This window comes from Pipra filicauda, unplaced genomic scaffold (genome assembly GCF_003945595.2).
Source record: "Pipra filicauda isolate LSUMZ 115617 unplaced genomic scaffold, ASM394559v2 scaffold245_size1146780_pilon, whole genome shotgun sequence".
Taxonomy (NCBI): Eukaryota; Metazoa; Chordata; class Aves; order Passeriformes; family Pipridae; genus Pipra; species Pipra filicauda.
Window position 1 is genome coordinate 72,987 of NW_024104360.1, and position 21,475 is coordinate 94,461.

At 38.1% G+C, this 21,475-nt stretch overlaps 1 protein-coding gene across 2 annotated transcripts in view; it reads right to left on the reverse strand.

The window, feature by feature from the left end:
* Positions 1-21,475, reverse strand: part of ADCY8 (adenylate cyclase 8) — a 132,778-nt gene that overhangs the window by 57,069 nt on the left and 54,234 nt on the right. For both annotated transcript variants that reach the window (XM_027720806.2, XM_027720805.2), the window contains exons 4-5: positions 21,049-21,160; positions 10,046-10,173 (exon numbers count right to left, since the gene is read on the reverse strand). In XM_027720806.2, the coding sequence (XP_027576607.1) occupies positions 10,046-10,173; positions 21,049-21,160 (240 nt within the window). The remainder of the gene's footprint in view (positions 1-10,045; positions 10,174-21,048; positions 21,161-21,475) is intronic.

The window sequence follows — 21,475 nt, forward strand, 5'->3', positions numbered from 1 at the left end:
ATATGTCTGTTGACTATAAAGGGAATGTTACTGTGTTAAAATAGTATCTTCCTCTTCTGATATGAGATCACAGATATTGTACACAGCCACAGGCACTTTAATTGGTGTCTTAGACCCAGGAATAATTCTTCCAAATCAGTACTGAGATATATCAGCACATCAGTGACAGACACCATCAGGTTAATGTTTGGGCTCGACACCAATGGTTGGGCTCTTTGGAGGCAGCCTCTTCTCCCAGGGAACTAGCGAAGGGGAAATGGCCTCAAGATGTGCCAGGGAAAGTTCAGGTTGCGTATTGGGAAAAAATTCTTCTCTGAAAGAGGGTTCAGCATTGGAACAAGCTTCTCAGGGAAGTGGTGGAATAATGATCCCTGGAAGTGTTCAAAGAACGAGTAGGCATTTTGTAATAGGGTTTAGTGTGCATGGTGGTATTGGGTTGAAGGTTAGACTAGATGATCCCAGAGGTCTTTTCCAACCTTAGTGATTCTGTGATTCTATCACCTTGGGAAGTTCACAACTAAAATAATTGAGCTGTGTCCACTGGGATGACAAAAATACCACTTTTCCAATTCTGTCTGTGTGACAATAATTATTTGCACCAGAAATAGTGTTAGAGCTCGTGTTCATTAATATTTGAAGAGTGTGCTGAGGATAATAAAATCATGCTGCCACTGTTGCTCTACAAACAAAGCTGCTGTTTCTCTGTAGAGACTCTCAGTTCTGTGGTCACTGAAGTCAACAAAAGCACAGCAAGATCACACCACAGAGCAGACAAAGAATAAATAGCTCTATTTCACAACTCTGAAGCTAACTGCCACTGCCTCAGATACCTCAGTCATGACCTTGATAGATTTTCTCTAGAGGAGAAAAGGGTAAATTGCTTACTGCATTCAATATTTGGCCTTTCATTGTTGCAAAGGAGCATCAGTTCAGTTTGTAAGGGGAAAAAAAAACAAAAAAGAGAGTTCTAAAATGGAGAGAAAAAAGTTGTATAAAACTGTGAAGAATTGAAAATAAGAAATTCATCTTTATTTCCCTTTCCTGAATATTATGAAAGCTTGGAGAAAGGCATGTATATGATAAGTCCCAGGGCATTTGTTTGCCTACAACACGATCCATTCCAACAACACTTCCATAGGAAGTCCACGTATTTCAGATATCTAAAAGAAGATTTTAAAAAGTTGACCATAAAATAATAAAAAAGAAGCTTTGAGATGGAATTTATCTGTGTTCTAATACTTCGAGTTCATAATATTCATTTACAAATTTCTTTATTGCTTTGCAAGCTAGAGGGCTTGAAATATCAAAATGAAACAAACAAACACCTGTCTCTGGAAGATGGGATGTGGAACAACTCCTCCACACTGAAACACTTTAAGTGTTGTAAGAACAGCTAAGAGAAGTGAGACCACTGTGATTTGTAATCTGTTTTGAAGAATTTTTATATTGTACAAAAATACCTAAACTAACACTCATAACTGTCAGAGGAATTATCACACAACTCCCTACATGATTATTTCCCCAGCCTGCCTTTTTCTTTTGTTAAGACTAAGATAATTATTTCTTGTTTTATGTCTGATTTCCTTATCTTGAAATAAAAGCTAACTGTATCTATGGGAATTGAGCGAGAAGCTTTTCATTGAAAAATGCACTCAGTAAGAGGACCTTACATTTAATAAAATGTTTTAATAGCATATATTTATGTAATCTTTCCCTATGCATATAGACACACACTCTATTTTACCAATTTATGTTTTAAGTAATAAAGCATTTAATTGCAAAAAACATTAGTATTTAACATTGGACAAATACTAGCACTGGGCAATCATCAATGGTATGGAATTTAGCAAGTCCAAATGCCTGACGGAGTAACACTGGGCGCGAATGTAAACTGAGGGAGCAGTGACTGGAGATCAGCCCTGCAGAAAGGGATCTGGGCAGCAGCTCAACAGGAGCCAGCAGTGTGCCCTGGCAGCCCAGAGGGCAAACCCCATCCTGGGTGCATCAAACGCAGCATGACCAGCTGGACAAAAGAGAGGATTATTCCACTGTGTTCAGTGTTGGTGTGGCCTCACCTGGAGCCCTCTGTGCAGTGCTGGGACCCACCTGTTAAGAAGGATGTGACTGCCCTTGAATGCATCCCAAGGAGCACAACAAAGTTGGTCACAGGGCTGGAAGGGACATCCTGTGAGGAGCACTTGAGGGCTCTGGGCTTGTCTAGTTTGGAGAACAGGACCCTGAGGGGGGACCTCATTGCTCTCTACAGCTTTCTGAGGAGGGGAAGGGGAAAGGGAGGTGCTGAATGTTTCTCACTAGAATCCAATGATAGAATACAGGGGAATGGTCCAAAGCTGCATCAGTGGAGGTTCAGCCTGGACATTAGGAAACATTTCTTTACCAAGATGATGGTCAAACTGTGAAATAGGCTTAGAGAGGTGTTAATGTCCCAAGCTTATCAGTGTTTAAGAGACATCAATCAAGGTCCTATCCCCCTTGCCTTATCTCTTGTCTTTCACAGTTTCACAGCAACTCTTTCTGTGTGCTGCTCAGGTGATATTAGATCTCAGCTCTTCATCAGCTGACTGTGGATTTGGCTCCCTGCCTCCAGTCTTTGGCTGAGGGACATTCTGTTTCTCTGCTGCAGTGCTGGTGAGGCTGCAGGGCCCTGTCTTTGGATCCTCCTCTGACTCGTCCTGCACAGCAATGTGCTCTCATGTTGATAGATGGAAAACTAATTGCATGAGGGGACCTGCCTGCATGGAGCCAAAGGCAGTCTGAGATATATTTAAAAAGCCTTGTCCAGGATTGAATCAAAGCACAAGACTGATCTAGTATGGCTCATATTACTTTATTATTTGCAACGTAAGAAAGAGCAGAGCTGTTGAAAAACTGTTTAACAGTTAACCTTTTGTTGTAAGGTATTAAACTGAATAAAGAATAAGTGGTTGTAGTTTAAATGTGAGGGGATTAATATGTAAAAAGCCATGGAATGATAAGTATTCTTTTTCTTTAAAATTCAGAGTGGTATGGGATAAAACAGATTTCTGAATTATGTAAAGAAGGGGACTTCATCATGGTCAGATCCAACTCCCTAATAGCCAGACTACCACCTAGTTTAGGAGATCTCGTTTATTATAACTATAGGAAAAAAAGCACTTAAAACCTTTGAGACAATAAAACTTGGATCACCTTCATCAATAGTGGTAGCTCTAATTCATTCAGAAAAAGCTTCTCATAAATAATAGCATGTACTAGGTACTGAAAAAATGAACAGAGTTCATTTTGCATAAGCTCGGGTGTTCCACATCTTTTAGTTCTCTCTCTTAAATTTATTCAACTGTCAACAAAACTTCTAATTAAAAAAAATGTATTTGTTTCAACTACTTTACAGCTCTCTGCAAATACTTTGACAAAGTGCATGCATGAGGATGCATTATTGATGATCTATAAAGCAGCCCTGTTTAGTTCACAAGTGGTTTGACATCTTATCCAGGATGAGGTAACCGTGACTGATGCTATTCATGCCATTCATCTAATTTTAGTCCAGAAAGTGATAAAAAAAAGTAATTAATTTTAATTGGATCTTGGCATTTCCTTCTGGTCATCATTCAATCCATCAAATATTCTTTCAATCAAATACCTATCATTCTTTGATAGGTATTTGATTTTTGTGCTGTTAATCAGAGATTTTTCTAATGTAAAAGGTGAGCCGAAAGCCAGAAATCTGATTTTCAGCCTTTTCTGTAGCTGTCAAAAATCTGAATGCCCTGGAATTCACACTTTGCAGGTTCAGAAAATGATGCACTGGCTATGTTTGTGCTGACCAGTCTAACTGTGCAAGATTCTGTCTATGCTTCGAGATACTTAAATCAGCCCCAGAATGTTTCTTTCCTGGTCAACAAACTCTCTCACAACCCGTTTCCAGATTCAACACTTTGCACGTGATGAAGACCATTTCCAGTAGATAGTTTGGATGCAACTGCCTGGTTTTGGAAGCAAAAAGATTTCAGAAAAATGGAGTTGGCCAGTCTGTTCCACTTTTTCTTAGTCACAGCAAACGTTCCCTGGGGTTGTTTAATTTACCCATCAAGTCATAGTTGCTATTATCCTCATGCAGATGTAATAGGAAGGTCTATGTATTCTGCTTGAAATAAATAAGGGTCTTAGCTGACCCTGCTTTGAGCAGAAGGGTGAACTCCTGATGCCCTCTTGTCATGGTTTGAGAGCCCCAAAATCCAATTCCCTAGTCCAAACCCCCTCTCACATCTCAACCTAGTGTGAGATGGTTTTTCCAGACACCACACGAGACTCAAAATGGGGGAAAGGGATTATATATTACAATGACTGTACAAATAAATACTACAATACATTATATACAATCTTAGCTATCTCTACCATGACATAAAAGTATTTACAATGGATCAAATCTCTTCTCCCCTCCAGATAAAAGTCCAGGAGGGAAGAAGGAAAAGATCTTTTCCACTTTCAGAGCAGCATTCTCTTCAGAGTAGCAGTCTATCTCTCTCTCTTCCCTGCAGCAGCTGTAGCTGGATCTCTGCCAGTACACATGAGGGGGGTATCCAAGCCCTCTCAGCCACTTGTCTCCAAGCGAGGGTCTTCTCTTCCGTGGGCTGTGTTCACCCGGACAAAGGTCACTTCACCACGGTCATATCACGAAGCTCAGGGGTCTTCGTGACGGTCCGTATCTTCAGGGGATTCAAGCCCCTTTGCAGAGCTCTGTGCTCTGTCTCAAGTGAGGGGGGGGGGGCAAGGTCACCCCCTCTGCATTCCTTTGGAGCTTTTCAGCTCTTTTCTGCAGTGCTGTAGCATTCTAAGACTCTTTCAAGTTAGAGTCCATCCTCCTCCTCTCTCTTGGAGGTCTCAGAGGGAGTTGGGGTCTTTTGGTTCAGTTCTTACCCCAACTTTGTCTCTGTCTGAGCTAGTTCTCTCTCTCTGCTGCTGGCTCTCGTCTCTCAAACAGCTCTGTGTCTCTCTGCTCAGCTGCATGCTTGTTTCTGCTGCTTCTCCAGTTCAGTTCTTATCTGTTGGCTTTCAGCCGTAGCCTCTGTTCACTGCTGTCTCTGCCGCTGCTCCTGCTGCCCACTCAAGGTGGAGAAAACTCCTTCAGCTTTCTAGCTACAGGCACTTAACCCAGTCTAACACTGTTCCAAGTCCCTGTAGCCCTCAGCCAGGGCTGGGGGGGGAGGGCCCAGAGGTCCCAAGGGGCTCCAAGACCCTTCCTCGTGGCTCTACAACATGGCTACTTCTTCAACAACAACTACAACTACCTTCTCTTCCGTTCTGCTTGTGATATGTTTATATTTTGCAGAAGTGCTCATTGGGTAAAACCTCAAGGGTTACCACCCCCTGGGGTTTTACCATTTTATAACTTCAGGGGGAAAACTGTTTTCCCCCACCACACCTCTCCAAACCGAACTGTCCTGTGATCATAAGGTTCAGTTACATCGAGAACTTTTTGGTTTGACTCAACAGAATTGTGGAATTTTCCTAAATGAACTAAAATGCTTTTTGGTGCTGACATGAGAGGATAGTAGGTGAACTGAGTTAAATAACTTTCTCAGTAGGACTCTGGGAACTTTGTCATGCTTGTGAAGGAGATATCCATTATTTTAAAAAAACTACATAGCAGGATGCACTGAACTACTGAACACTTTAAAGAATACAGCTCAGGTAATATGATTTATGGGATGCAACACTTTGTAGGGGAACTTTAGACAGGTTGAATTTACAATTTAAGGGAGATACTATCCCAAGAAGCCAGTTTGAAATAGCTCCAGGGTGAGTTTAACTTGGAATTAAAGCTGGAATCCAGTGTCAGCAGAAACTACTATCTAGAGAAGTTTCATATCATCAGATTTATCACTAATATAACTGACTTGCTCTGAGTTCAGACAGATGCTATAGCAACATGGGCAGAGTTAAAGTACTGCTACATTCCTGCTTCTTATGTCAGTCTGCTCTGAGAGGCAGAAAAATAGTATATTACAAGAGACCACACACAGTATTATTAGAATTTTTCTTTTTCATTTGTAAACTATGTTATAAAATATATATACTTCTATGTTATTTTGCAAATATAGCTTTGATGGTATTTGGTGGCACATTCAAAGGAAAGCGATCCCAGAAGTACATAAACCTATTCATCTCTACCTGGTTCAGTTCACATAGGCATCCAACAGAAAAAACAGGGAAAGACAAACTGTCCTCATGCTCTTTTCATTCAGTCAGTGCCTGAAACAGACACGTGGAGGTGACAATATGATCAAGTCTGGTGTGAAACCAATTCAATCTGAGAACTGTCTGAAAAGTACAGGCTGAACTTGCGAATATCTTGCAATGTCCCTTTCCACCACTACACAGAAATGAAGGTAAGCATTAGGTTTTGGTTTTGTGAAGACTTATTCTCTCTTCTGGGAGAGAATGTTGTTGTGTCATGGCAGAGCCTTGTACATTATAGAAGAAATAATCTGTGGAAGGAATCCAGAACTGGATCAATTGTATCATTATATAATTATATAATTAAATAATGATTTACTAATAATGGAATATGAAAACAATTTCTGGCTATTTTACTGCCTGAGTAACTCTTTTAACAATCATTGATTACTTCATGATTTTTGTTAATACTCAACAGATGAAGTTAAAAGCAGCTTTTTCATACTAAGGGGCAGGAAACCTGCAGGTCAGTCAGTGAGATCATCTGAAATAATTGTGGTTTCTTGAGGTATTTTTGGTTGTGGGTTTTGGTTTGATTTTTTTTTTCTAGTTTTCCTTTATTTCCCTCTCTCATGAATACATCTTAATATTAGTAGTTAATTACAGACTTTTAATGAAGACAAGCTGTTATCTAATTTCTGGAGTTTAGCTTATATTGCATGCTGGGACTATTTATTCTGTCATAATAATTACTCTTTGAGCTGGTATTTTAGTGGGAAATAATCCAACAAATGAAACCACTCAGGACTCCTTGATTTACCAATCAAATATACCAGCACAAAGGTTTGTTTGAATTTCCACTGTTATAGGTATTGTGCGATTTCCCTTTTTATACTGTGAGGGCAAGTCCTTGAGGAGTTGAGCCTCACAGAACATACCTCCCTCTTCTCCTCCCAGTCACAGAGATTTTAGGAATAAGGACATTTGAGAAGGTGGTGTTATCTCTGACACCCACTTAGCTTGGGTTATAACTGTGAAAATGAAACATTATCATCTGATGACTAAGCATTCCACTAGTATCTCATTTCTATCAGCTGTCAGTACAGACAGGCATTAATACAATAAAATTAAACACAAGGAGAGTTGTGCTGCATGTGAAAAGGTACTAACTAGAACCAGGTAAACAAATGAACCCCTCATGAAGAGCTTATTATTCTTATTTTAATTTGCATTTCCAGTTGAAGCTAATAGGAATTTAGAGGATGTTGGGTTTTGCAAGACAGATGGAGTTAGGATTTTTGCTCATGCTCAAATGTAATGGAGCAAAACTGCCTTACTTTGGAGTAAATATCAGATTTCATGGAACCTTCCCATGGTTGAAAGTTGTCTTTCAATTGTTCTCAACCATTAAGGGAGCAAAGTACAAGAAGACAGATTAGAATAACAATAATAGCTTTTCTTTTGTAAGATTTTTAACAAGGCACGGTGATGCAAAAAAATAATTACAGAGAAAATCATAACCTTTCTTGGATTATTCTGTTGAGTTCTGAACAGTTCATTTTCAAAGAGAGAAGTGGAGCTGCAAGACTCAAGTCTAGATCCTCAGTATATGAGCATAAAATCAAGATGTAGACTCTCAATTAACAATAAATTAACAATTTAGATATATGGGTGCAAGCTGAATGAAAACACTCAGAAGTCCCTTGTGAGACAACCCGTCCATGTAGATTTATTTTACATGTTGTGTAATGAATGGATTTGACATTCTTGTTCTAATCCCTTTGACCATGAAGTCATCAAGGAGACTGGAAGGAATATTTGGCAATGATACCCTGAGGTCATAGGTTTTTTGGGCACTGCCTCACCAGAAGTGTTAGTACTGATCACTACAATGTTACCGACTACCTGTTGTCAGTGGAGAGAAATGTTTGTATAAGTTCAGTGTAGCTGTTGAATCTGAAGGGTGGTTTCTCATAATTTGAATCGTCTCCCTATTATTTTAGACATACAAAATATTTATTTTGTAAAAAGTTCAGGTGAAGATAAAAAATTTTATAATCATCAAAATGTCGTTTCCAGCAGGTTTTAAATATGATAAAATTCCATAGGGACGAATATCATAAAAGCTCAGTTTTCTAAAGAGGATTTTTTTCATCTTAACGAAGAAAGACATTTACTTCTTTAATTCTAAATAATAGACTGTAGATAATTCTAAATTCTCTCAGAAACGTGGACTTAAGTATTTCTAATATTCCATGGCAGGACTGGTCCTCCCTGTCAACTATATAAGCACACATTAGGATCAGTAACATAGGACTCCTATACTCTGAACTCCTATACTCTGACTCCTATACTTTCCCCAGAAAAGCCTGGGGAAAGAATCATGCTCATTGAATAGACAGAAATTCAGATACAGAGATTATCAAACAAATTGAAGGAGATCTGAATCGAATTAGTCTGGGATGGACGACCCAAGCCCCAATGGACTTTGGTTTCATGGCTCCGACTGACTATAGCTGTCATTTAAGATGCTAAAAATAGACCATCATTTCTACTGGATTACTACCTTCACGACCTGATTCATGAAAGGGCACAAGGTGTTATAGACTTCATTTCACATGTGTAAGGAGATTCAGAGAAATTTAATGTCTTAGAAGGAAAAGGACTTACAATGGGTTGGTTGCGGGTGGTATTACCAAACAAATACAAAAGTTTTGATATGTGTCTCCAAGAAATTTTAACAATGCTGGTACATTTTTTCTCATCACTATGTTCTCTAATTTGTTTCACTTTCACTGTGGGGATTCCAGAAGCAAAATATTGATTACTTTGTGCAATATTTAGTCTGCGATAATTGAATCCAGCCTTCTTAGATATCATTGTTGCATAACCATTATTCAATTAGATTTTTCCATTAATTAATTTTTGTAAAATTCTTTCTCTATTAAGAGTTCAGTAATGTAGCTGCAGTATGCATTAACTGTCTGATGTATGTCATAAGACAGACTCAGATTAAAGGGGCAAAGCAGTCTGGAAAAGAAGCAGATAAAGAGATTGGACAGCAATATGCCCACAGAAAAAAGCGAATACTTGTGTTAGGTTACACTTTTTTATAAAAAAACAGCGAATGAAAAATTATTTGGATATGAGAAACTCAAGAACTTTGACATGTTATACCAATAAAAAATTACAAGGATTAAAAAGATGGAGAAAACCTTTCTCGGAGCATTAGATGTCAGCCACTGTCATGGTAACTCAGTGGACAAGCTCTACACATGGACTACTGAAACATGGTTATTATTAAGTATAATTGCATCAAAATACAATAATCTATCAGCAACATAATTATATTTACATGATGAGAACACATCCCTTAATTAAAACACTTCCAGTGCTTGTGGATTTAAGCACCAACCTAATTTAACAGGTAAAATTTGCTCATCTGGCAAATCTCAGTGCTTATGAGTTTGTCTATGAGTTAGTTTCCAGGCTAAAGGATAGCCACAGCGGTCTATTTTGTTTTTATATTGTTGTTTAATTTTATTAAAGGGATTATAGGAAGCAATTCCTCCTCCTCAAACTCCTCTTGATAAAGACAACAGTACAAAATGAGAACTGTGAAACCTCTCACTTGCAATGCACACACAGCTATTTTGTTACATCTCTAAAGCAGCACAGGTTAATAAAACAATTCAGTAACTGTTCCCATGCACTACACAGGTCAAAAAAGTCCTGCCCTTTTCACAGTGACAATCCTAATCCTGATCCAACATAAGAATTACTTGTCTAGTAATAGCATTCTCAGGGAAGAAGTTCAGGACACTGGCAGAAACAATGAATTGGGAAGAATGGGGAAAAAAAGCATTACCTGATAGTTTTGATCATGCTGAGCCCCATTTCAACACAGCAGTGTGCATGGTCCTGGCGAGGTTCTGGCAGCCCTGACACACAGTAGTAACAGTCCCCCAGAATCTTTATTCTGAGACAATGATGTTCCTAAGCATAAATGTATGAAAGAGATAGAAAATATTCGTGGTTATTTTTTTATAATTTTAATGTGAATATAAAAGTGGTAGAAAAATTACTGTATTAAAATAAAACAAAAACAAAAACAAAAACAAAACAAACAAACAACCCCCTCCAAAAAAACAACAATAACAAAAAAAAAAGACAAAAACCACCCCAAAACCAACCAAACAAAAAGAAACCAACTTATTTCTGTATGTTTCCTGTTCGTCACTAATACAAGTATGATTTATGTAATTTTTGAAATAAAGTATCTTTCCATTTTCAGCACAAAAAGATATAGTGCTTTTTCTTCTATGCTAATCCAAGTTGCCCTTGCTGGTAAGGAGAAAGGTTTCATCAGAGCTAGGTGGAAGCTAGGCCAAGGATTCAGAAACACCAGCTGAGATAATGAATAACCCATTTTAGACTATATTCCTCCAGGGCATCTTTTCTGCCCCCTGTTTACACTAGAAATAAATGAAAAACCTCTTTCCTCCCACTGATAATCCCTGCCCAGTTAATGTTTCCACTGTCACACTCAAGCATTCCCAACAGCTATAGGAGCTTATCAAGTATCTGCATGTCAAGGATCTCAAAAAAGGTGTCTTGCATTAGGTTCATGCTGTGGAGAAAGGATGTTTCTTTGGCATACAGCTAGAGACATCCTTTACCCTAGGAGCAAATTGTGAATTTAATTTCTAAAACAGCAAAATTTGGCCTATGTGTTTCAGCTTTTCTCTTCTCTCTGGCAACCTGTGGTGGAGACTGCAGTAATCAAAGGAGTGGGGATACATTAAGCACACTGGTAAAAAAAATTTTAAGTAGGATATAGGAGCATATGTGAATGCTGGCTCTGCCCCAGGAATTGACTATTGTCCAAATGAATGGGACTACAGGCCCCATTCAAAGTTTTCCCATTCTAGGGAGAATGAAGCTTTGTAGTTAACCTCAGACAAGTCTTTAGCAATCCTGGAGTGGCACAGGGAACCTACACACTTGTACCCAAAGCTTTTTCCGAAGTCAGCTGAAGCCTTAAGCATTCCAGTGAGAGTAAAATCTGCTCTGGGCACAGGGCCAAAGTAAGCTGATTCACCCTGAAATCTCCTTAAACCATCAGTAGGAGCTGACTGTGTTTGAAGCTTTGGTTAAGTCTGCAGCTAATACCAATGCTGTCTTGCAGAGTGCAATGCTCTGCTATCCAAGTTTCACACAAAATTCCAGACTGAATTCATAAGTAGCTCTCCTTTTTCCTTGCCCCCTTCTCTTCAGCCCATCTGCAGACCCACACAAGTGAACACTGGGCATTCTTCATATGGCTGCAACTGAAACTGTACATCCTAAAATCCACCAAAACAATAGGGGTTTTTGCACATTTCCTCCTCAATGGAAAAAAAAAATAAAATAGAGAGTTTCACCTTTTTTTTTTTTTTGCTATAGACTGAAATTATGAAACATAAAGGTTAATTGGGTAGGGTTCAATGGCATAAATCAGTTGTCAAACTGTTAATGGGCTTCCTTAAGCTTCAGTTTGTGTTCCCTGGTTAGCCAAAATGCAAAGAGATAAAGACATTATAAACCACAGATTCTAAAGTTCTTTGGCTTTTCTAATAGTGTAATTCACGTGATTTATATTCTAAGTTATTCTTGCTTTTACATATACAAAGTAAAAAGATCATTTATAATGTCATATTGGCTTGACTGAGGTGGAATAAAGTAAAAAGCAGCACTTTCACTCTGCTCAGTCACTGCATATACATTACAAATAATATCTTCATAGTAGAATAGAGGATAAAAAAGGGAAAACCAGTCAATTTCTAGGAAAGAAAGAAAGAATGGAAGAAAGGAAGAAAGAAAGATATATCTCAAGTATTATCATATTTCAGTTTTTTTAATTACATTTTTGCATGCAACATTTATCATGCACCTGTAGAACCTGCTTATCTGAGGATGTGGGAAGCACCTATTAAGTGAGAATCTAATTCAGCACAGTTAAAAAACATAGTCTACAACAGAAAAAAACCCTCAGTTGTTTGGTTCTTAATGCCTTGCCTAAACTGGCTGAAGTGTTGATCCCAGTAAAGACAGGTGAAACTTCTGTCACCTTGCTGTATGTCTGAAATTCAGAACAAAGTAGACAATTCCAGAGATGTGCTTTTTACAAGAATAAGAAATAAGAATCTGAAGCATGACAAGACGTGCTTATTAGGGTCTGCGGTACGCAAGTGCGAGTGTGTGTGTGACACAGGAGATCTGTTCAGCTGCACGTGACTGTTTTTTCTTGTCATGATATGTCACCTCACTCATTTGCCAGAGCTCAGGAAGTTGTCTATGGAGTGAGATATCCTAACGGAGATGACTGTATGTAGGTGTCCATATGCCAGTCAGCAGTCAAGCTTGCCGCTACCATCAGAGGAGAGCCAGGCAATGCAGTCAGGGGAGCCTGGGGACCGATTCAGCTCACAGCTAAAGCAGTTGTCTGGGCTTCAGTTCAGTTGTGTGTTCCTAAACTTGCAGTGTATCGGTGAGACACTTGGGTATGTGAAAGACCCACACAGGACCAACAAACATGACATAAGATTTACATCCTACTGGACCAGTGCAGGGGTCAGGCAAGGTGTGTCTATTAACACAAGAAGCCACAAGGAGCTTTTAAATTATTCTTTGTCTTCTTCTTTTTTCCTCTTAGTCAAATTATTATGACACTTAAATGTGAACTGTGTTATGGTCTGACTAAATTGCTCTCATGCTTTTTATTCTTCCCTTATTATTCCCATTATAGTTGTTTCAGAAGTAAACTCTAGACTTTTTATCACTGCAAATATTGCACCTAGAGCAAGATAATTCAAAAACTGACAGGAAGGACAGGGGGATAATGGCATCTACCTTTGGCAGAGGACTTCATAGTCTCCTGAGATTCCCTCCAATAACTCAGTAGTCTAATCACATCTACAATTTAGACTGGAGGCTTAGTTGGAGTGGTTGTACTAATGCATTAAGGTTAGATTCATGGCTAATGTGGGTAGCCATGCTGTAGTTTTAAATAGGAGACAGTTTTGTAAGGGCCTACCGACTTTTCAGGGGTATAAAATGATAATAGTAGAAATCAAGATTTTTGTCATGCTGTAGAGCTCAAGCCCACTTCCTAAAATCATCTCACTGCAGTGGTATCTTAGAGTGTAAAGTTGAAATTAAAAGAAAATTAATAAAAAATCCAAGCGTATGAAGAAACTGTAAAATGAATAAATTATTTAAATAAGAGAAAATGGGCCCACAGGAACATTGATACAGGTAATATTTTTCAATACAGTGTTAAAACACTGTTGTGAGTCTATCATCATCTTCTCTTTAATTTATTCTATTCCTGTTTCCCTTTTCATAAGCAATTCCAGCCTCTGTCCTTGGGCATGTAAATGACAACTGATATTATACAGACATTCACAGGAGTATCCATCAGCCTCACACCCCTTCCCATACTCATTCATTAATAGCAATTACTGAAGGTATCAATTAAATTCTCAGCTTGTCACAAATAGGGGCTCTTTCCCCCCCTTACTTGCAGCTTTTCATTTGCTGCAAGTGAAAGATTAAGGGGCCTGATTCTGCCAAGATTAATTCCAATCAGAATTTTTGCCTGGGGAATATTGAGCAGACTCAAACACTCGACTATTTTTAATAATATTTCTAGATTAATTCAGTGGCAATTGATAAGAAATCTTTTTCCAATTCACCATAATCCAGAGCAAAAGAAAATATGCATATTTTTCATAAATAATTATCTCGTATGTGGTGAATGATTTATGTTTGAGCTTATTAAATACACCCCTAGTGACTGGAAAGGAAGCCAAGTAAATTGGCATAAGGTGGAGCTGCAGAAATGAGTTGCTCAAATATCGAGTTACTGAAAGACACAGTCAGAGACTTCATTAATATTTCTTGTTTCCTTGGGCTAAATTTCTGACAAGGGGAAAAAAGTTATTGTGTTTTATAAGTTACGCCATTTTTTAAATTCTGCCCCTGGTGAATTAATCACTTCATCTACTTTTGAAGGGAACACTATAGGCTAGTGAACAACCCACAGAAAAGTCCAATTTTCTTTCAATTTTTATAATTTTAAGCTAAATATTTAGAACACTGTAGATAAGAAATCGCTGAGGCTGAACTACAGAACAAAGCGATGATACACATAAGTCTTCTTTTAAAAGGCAACCAGAATGGGAGGAGGCAGGGGCTTGGCCTTTGTCTACAATATCTCAGTTCCTGTAACATTTGCCAAAGGTAGAGGAAACCTGGATAAAGGGCTTTTCTCAGCATGAATGGGGCCAAGGCCAAAGCTCTTAATCAGCAGTCTCGTTTAGGGTGGGTAGGAGAGAGAAGTCCATCCAAATTCCTTCTATTTCAGCTCTGTCACTTTGGAAAACAGAGCTGGGACCTTGAGAGAGCCAGATGGAGGGGAGTTCACAAGCCTGGTGATGTAGGCAAAAATGAGGACCAGGTCTGGGACCCAGTTGCAAGGATTGTTTCTGTTTCTCATACACATAAAGGGAAAAATGTGGCAATCTCTGCCTGAACCAGGAAATACTTAAGTATGATATGGCCCTCTATTACAAACTTTGTACATATTTTAACAAATCATGTAAGGAATTTTTTTTTTCTTTAGAATAACCTATGGTGAGGTGGTTAAGACTTCTCCAGGCTGACAAAAAATATGGGTTTGGGGTCTCTCATGCTGCAGAAGGAATTGAGGCATGTTCCTGTGTGAGGTTTATAATATATTATATCAACATTTCTGTTCCTTGCCATACTGTAGAAGAAAAACAGCTGTGACTGTTGTGTCTGGTGAGAAATTTGCCTTGCCAGCTAATGTTAATTAGGAGATTATGCCACGATTTCAGATGTGAAAATTCCTGTCAGAAAGATTCAAGGTGTTTCTTTCTAGATAAGGCAGGAGCAATTCTTCAGGGAAATTCTGCCCCTTAGGAGTTTCTAAAACTTTAGCTACTTCAGGTATGTGGGACACTGGTCAACAACATCTGAACAAGCATGTGCCCAGGTGGCCAAGAAGGCCAATGGTGTCCTGGCCTGTATCAGGAATAATGTGGCCAGCAGGACCAGGGCAGTGATTGTCCCTCTGCACTCAGTACTGGTGAGGCCACACCTCAAATCCTGTGTTCAGTTTTGGCCCCCTCATGAAAAGAAAGATACTGAGGTTCTGAAGTGTGTCCAGAGAGGTGTTTAGCCTGGAGGAATGGAGGTTGAGAGGAAACCTTACTGTTCTTTACAACAGTCTGAAAGGAGGTTGCAGCCAGGTGGAGCTCGGTCTTTTCTCCCAAGTAACAAATGATAGGACAAGAGGAAATGGCCTCAAGTTGCACCAGGGGAGATTTAGATTGGCTATTAGAGAAAATTTCTTCATCAAAGTGTTGTCAAGCACTGGCACAGGCTGCCCAGGGAAGTGATTGAGTCATCAACCCTGGAGGTATTTTAAAGACATGTGAGTGTGGTGCTAAGGGACATGGTTTCGTAGTGGCCCTGGAAGTGTTAAGTGGTTGAATTCAGTAATCTTGGAGGTCTTTTCTAACCTATGATCCCATGATAAAGGGTGAGGTGGACAATTTCTGAGAATATACTCGTGAAGCCTAAGTTTCGTTCAAATCCTAATTTAGTCACAAAGTCAGGCTTTTGGTTTTTTGGTTTTTCTTTTTTTTTTTTTTTAGGTTTGGATTTGCATAAGTCTTAGTTTCTGAATTACTGAGAAATTTTAAAACTTAAATTTTCATCTGAATTTTTTTTCGTAAAAAGCCCACATACTATCACTTATAAAGTGTTTTGTGGTCTGGGGTTTTATTTGACTATTCAGGTGTTTTGATGGGCTCTTTGCCATCTGAAATACTACTACTTTAGTGAGAACATTGTTTAATGGGGTTAATTATTCATTGGTTAATACCAATTGTCTAATGACAATTAATTATTGACACTGGTTAGGAGGAAAAACATCCTATGATTAAGCACTGTGAAAAGAGTATTCACTCCCTCCCTTTACCATAATAGAATTCTATATATATGATGTCCATATAAGGAACTAACTATCACATATGCACGCTCATACTCCAGTGTCACTCTGCTTCTTGATACAGCAACACAAATATATCATCATGACCAGTCTTTGCGAACGAAGATTTGGGAAAGGTCATTAACCCTTCGAGCCTGTGCAGTGGATTTTTTAGGTGAGACACAGTGTGCACTGAACTGAGCCCACCCTTTAATCCTGAGGTTCATCTGCCGGGGCCGAGCGAGCTTGGACAGTGGCAGCGAGGTCCTCAGGACGTAGGTTTGTTTAGAGTGACCTTCTCTTAGATGGATGGCCTTACAGGGCTGACGAGCTCCATCTGCCCGGAGGAGTTCCCTGACCGGGAATCACACCCGGGCTGCTGCGGTGAGAGCGCCACATCCTAACCACTAGACCACCAGGGGTCCTCAACACAAATATATACATGTGAAGAAATTTGCAGCCTTTTTTTACTAGCATATATGTTTAAACAGACAGGGTGTTTTTTAGGGAGTCTCTGGACTCCTGCAGATTATATGCTTGAAGGTAATATCACCAAAGAACAAATCACTGCCAGCTCAGAGCTGAAATGTGGCCTGGAACAGTAAAGCACTTCAAGAGGAGTATCTTTGTCATGGAAACAAAAGAGCCGCCAGTTGTCCCTTCCTGATACCAGCAGGTGCAGATATTGTACTGGGGCTATAGGCTGATGCATTGTTGTGGAGTTAGGTTGGTTGTAGTTAGGTTGGTTTTCACCCCTGGAAACACTAGTCACAAGTAAAATTGGTAACACACTATTGGATGAATTTTTGGCAGCTTCTCTGTAACATCACAGGAGAAGATATAATCAAGGTTACAGAAAAAGGACACCTCTCTTAGAAAAAAATCCAAACAAAACAAAACCATCACTTCTTTAATAAACTCATTTATTTAGGGTTTTAGTCTTTCCTCTTTGTCATATCTGAAACTGAATCTACACACAGTATAGATGCATTTAGAAATATGACAATTTAAAACATAATATTGGCTGACATCTAGCACTGCAGAGAAGGCAGAGGAAAAACAAACATCAAAAAACCCTATTATTTCATCAAAGCAGGACCTTTTTCAGGATTAAGTGTCTTACTGAATGTCATCTTGTTTCCCTTCTCTCCTCAAAATTTCTGCCTAAGGAAAGTATTAATATTAATTAAGTTTCTGTTTAGCCCTTTCAGTAGATGAATATATAAGGAAATGTTTTCTTCAGTTCTGTTTTATGCCAACTTATTTCTCTTCCTATCTAAATGTCACTTTTCTCGTTAATAACTATAAATCTTTTACAAATATCATAGTGTGATTAGAAAGAGGAAGTAGATGTACATAACGTATTATTGCATTTCTTTCTTATATGAAATATTGAACTTTTATTCAAAGTGTTCTGTGGTAATGATACAGATATTACAGATTTTTATTAATTATATGCATTGACATATGCCATAATACTTGATGTAACCTAGAGAAGATTAAAAAAAAATCTCAGAGCTCTCATTCCTTCTGCATTGCTTAATAAGGCTTAATAAGAGAGACAAGAAACTAAGCCAAATTACATTCATCACCAAGCTGTGAAATAGTGTCTTCTTTAATATTATATGATTTGTATAAGACATTAGAGAAGATCCAACAACCCTTTATATGGTATTCTAAAATAATACTTTTATTTAGAAGTAAATAGAGATTTATAAGGATTTTCCTTAAAATCTAAAGAAACTGCCTCAAGCCTTCAGCAACTGACCTCTTTACTTTGATGGTAATTCTTAGCAAAACCCAAGAGTCTGAGTAACAGTGTCTATTTGAAAGAGTTTTCATAACTCTAGTTAAGCTGATTAAGAAGCAGTTAAGTGACAGATCTGAAACCTAGATGTGAATGTGTAATCCTCCTTACAGGAAGATCCTTCTTGGAAGGTCTTGAAAGGACCACTTTCCAAAAAGTCTGTCAAGGATTTACAGGCAAGTAAGAAACCTTTGCTAGTAACATTTGCAAAAGGAATAAGACAAATAAAATGAACGATTACAATGCAGACATCAGGGTCACAACATGACAGCAAAGACATAAACCCCCAAAATAATATTTTTCAGTACAAAAGTGTTATTACTGTATGCTCAGAAACATGATATTTGGACAATGATCAGAGAAAAAGAGAATAGGAGGAATGGTGTTAATCTGTCTCCATCATGCTAGTAGAGGTTAGTCCAGAACACTTTTTTCAGTGCCTTAAAAGGGATTCAGGAAAAGTGGAGGTGTTCCAGAAAAGCAGTTCCCAAAACTATTTGAAGTAATAAATCTTATGGAGTAAAAAACCTCACAATGAGCTTGGTCTGTTTCTTTTATCAAAAGGAAATGTGAGAGGCATCTTGATCAAAGCATGCAAATGTATTCCCAGAGAAAGTCAGTAGCTACAAGATTGTTCTTTTGTCTGAGAATAATGGGTCATAGTAAGAATCAATGGATGTAATTCAAAGTCAGAAAAAAATCAAACAGGAAACAAGCCATGCTGAATTAACAGTGTGAGTCTTAAGGCACTGGAAGAGACTATCAAGACACACAAGTATTTCTCCATCTTCTAGTACCTTCAGATGAAGACCAGGAATTTTTCCAAAAGATACACCTTTACCAGGTGTGAAAGCTTCATACGATATCAGTTGGGTAGGTTGATATGTCTGTGTAATTCATAAGTCCTTAAAATCTGGGACAAGAACCAGTCAGCATCCATTTCCAAAAAAGGCAAAGGTTAAGTTCAATATAAGTTTTAGACACTTTTATTTTAGGCAGTTGGCCCCCTCCATAGGAGTCCAGTGAAGAGTCTTGGTTTCCTATAAAGTGAAGAGGGAGAATTCATCTCCTTGGGTTGCTCAGAAACACCGAAAACCTCTCTAGGGAACCAAGAGAGGCTCCTCTCTGTTGAGCATCACTTTTGTCAGGATATCAGACAGTTGTCATGACATCCAGGTCTCAGAAGTCAAATAAAAGGAACACAATCAAAATGCCTTTCTTTTTTCTAAATTTTAATTAGTCCTGGTCAGATCATTCTAATCTCTGTTGTCAAATCTGTTCAATTTTTGCGGTGATTCTTGCCTGTGTCTTCCACTTTTTCAGAGGATTGTTCTAGACTGGTGGATTAATCTAATCAAGGATGTGTAGAAGAAAAAAGCAAATTCCCAAACTATGAAAGAAAATGCATGAAGGAGCCTAGACTCTTGAATTTAGGGACTGGGACTTCCCATATAATTAAAAATACCAAGTGGCAAGTGAGGGAAGATTCTCTGGATTAGACTTTTAGATGTAAATGCCTTCCTTATTCTTAAATCCTTTATTGGATCTAGTCTTTCTATACATAATCTCTATTAGTTAAATATAGATTATGGAATGATTACAAAATATGGTTAATGATCATGAATGCCAGCCAAAACTGCATTGTGAAGTAAGGTGATAAAACATTTTATGTACACATTCTTCCTAAAATATTTCTGTGACATACATTCATTTAATTTGGTGTACAATATATTTCTTCAGTTAAGGTAGGTATTTTTGTGAAGCCATACAAAAGCAGACATTACTCCTATGAGGTTTCAAAAGATAAGACTGAGGTAATTCTTTCACCGTGCTTGGTTTTCAGTGTAGATCAAAATTGATGAGAGACTTTTGTTTGCAAAGCAAATATTATAAGTTGCATTTACCAACTTGCCAGTACCCAGGCAATGGGTTATGGCATCACTCTGTACATAAGAAAATACTTTGCTATTTGATATAAAAATAGGTGACTCTAAAGAACTCTGAAAAATTATGGAAGTCTTGCCTTCTTTGATTTTAATTTGTAAGCTAAGAGAAAACTCCAAGGTTCTCACTGATGCCCATGCAATTCATGTACAAATATCCCATAACCCTGAACTAGAAATATATAAAAATCAGCGAGGGGTGTAGATCTGTACATTAGACCAAGTCACCGTGGGCTACCTTGATAGTAAATAGATAACATGGTCTATGATGTTCAGAATGAAGTTCACGTTTTCCCACAGTAGGTGGGAACATCTGGTTGGATAAATTATAGGATAAACTCTATTGAATGTACCTCATTGCTTCCACTTGATAGCCTTATTAGTCAGCTCAGATGTTGAAACCTAAAGATAGTCTCATTAAATGAAATTTTGACCAAAGAAACTTGAAAAAGAATAAAAGATGCTAGCCTAGCAAAACTGAGCATGTGATCTGCTTGTATTTTTGTGCTCTGTTTTTTTTCCTGGTCAGTGCTAATTAAGTAGCGACTAATATACCTGATGTAATAATTTCCTCTGCTGTGTTTAATTAATTTCATTGTTGAGTTAGACAGAATCCAACCTAAAGATTGTAAACCCTGCTAGTAACTAACCATTACAATGATTGTGGGGAGTGATTACATGACCTTAACCTTCCTCAGTCCTCAGATGAAAAGACAAAATGAAACTATGGTCTAAAAAAAAAAAAAAAAAGACAAAAAAAATTTTCCAGCAAGGACCAGAAGTATAGTTTCCTTAGATATTGTGATAGATGATCTGCTTTTGTACCATTCTTGGTCCAGCACCACAGAAGCACAAGTTCTGCTAACTACCTCAGTTTTCACTTGCTATCAGAACTCATAACTTTTGATGAAATTTCTCAGTGTCTTCCAACCTCAATGGTTGTACAAAATCCCTATGGGGAAAATCTCCATGATTATTGTTCAAAGTGATCAGAGGGTATTTCCCAAAGCTCCCAAATACAGAACTAATTTTGTCTTTTTCCAAATACACTGTGTTTAACTCACGTGTGCTAGTCGATCAAATCTGGCAAAGAGTTCATTCAGCATTCGGACCAGCTCCTGGGCTGACAGAGTTGTGGAAAGGTTGGTGAACCCTTTGACATCTGCAAAAAGAATGCTAAAAAAAAGAAAAAATGTTAATATTGCAGTCTATTTCCTTTGATTTCTGAATGTCCTAAGTTACCTCCTAGTAATTTACTGTAGAAGGCTCATTTTACTAGTTTTGAAGTCATGCTACTTTTGCTCTAGACTTCTGGAGATTCAGGAGTAGTGAATATAAATATTGAAGGGATTAAACAAATACTACTAAGCAAGAGTTTTGCCCAAAATGGAATTCATAAAATTCTAAATTTTAAAAAAATTCAAGAATATATATTTAAGCTTTAGTAAGTACAGCCGTCCCGTTTTATTAATGAGAAGCCTGAGGCATGGT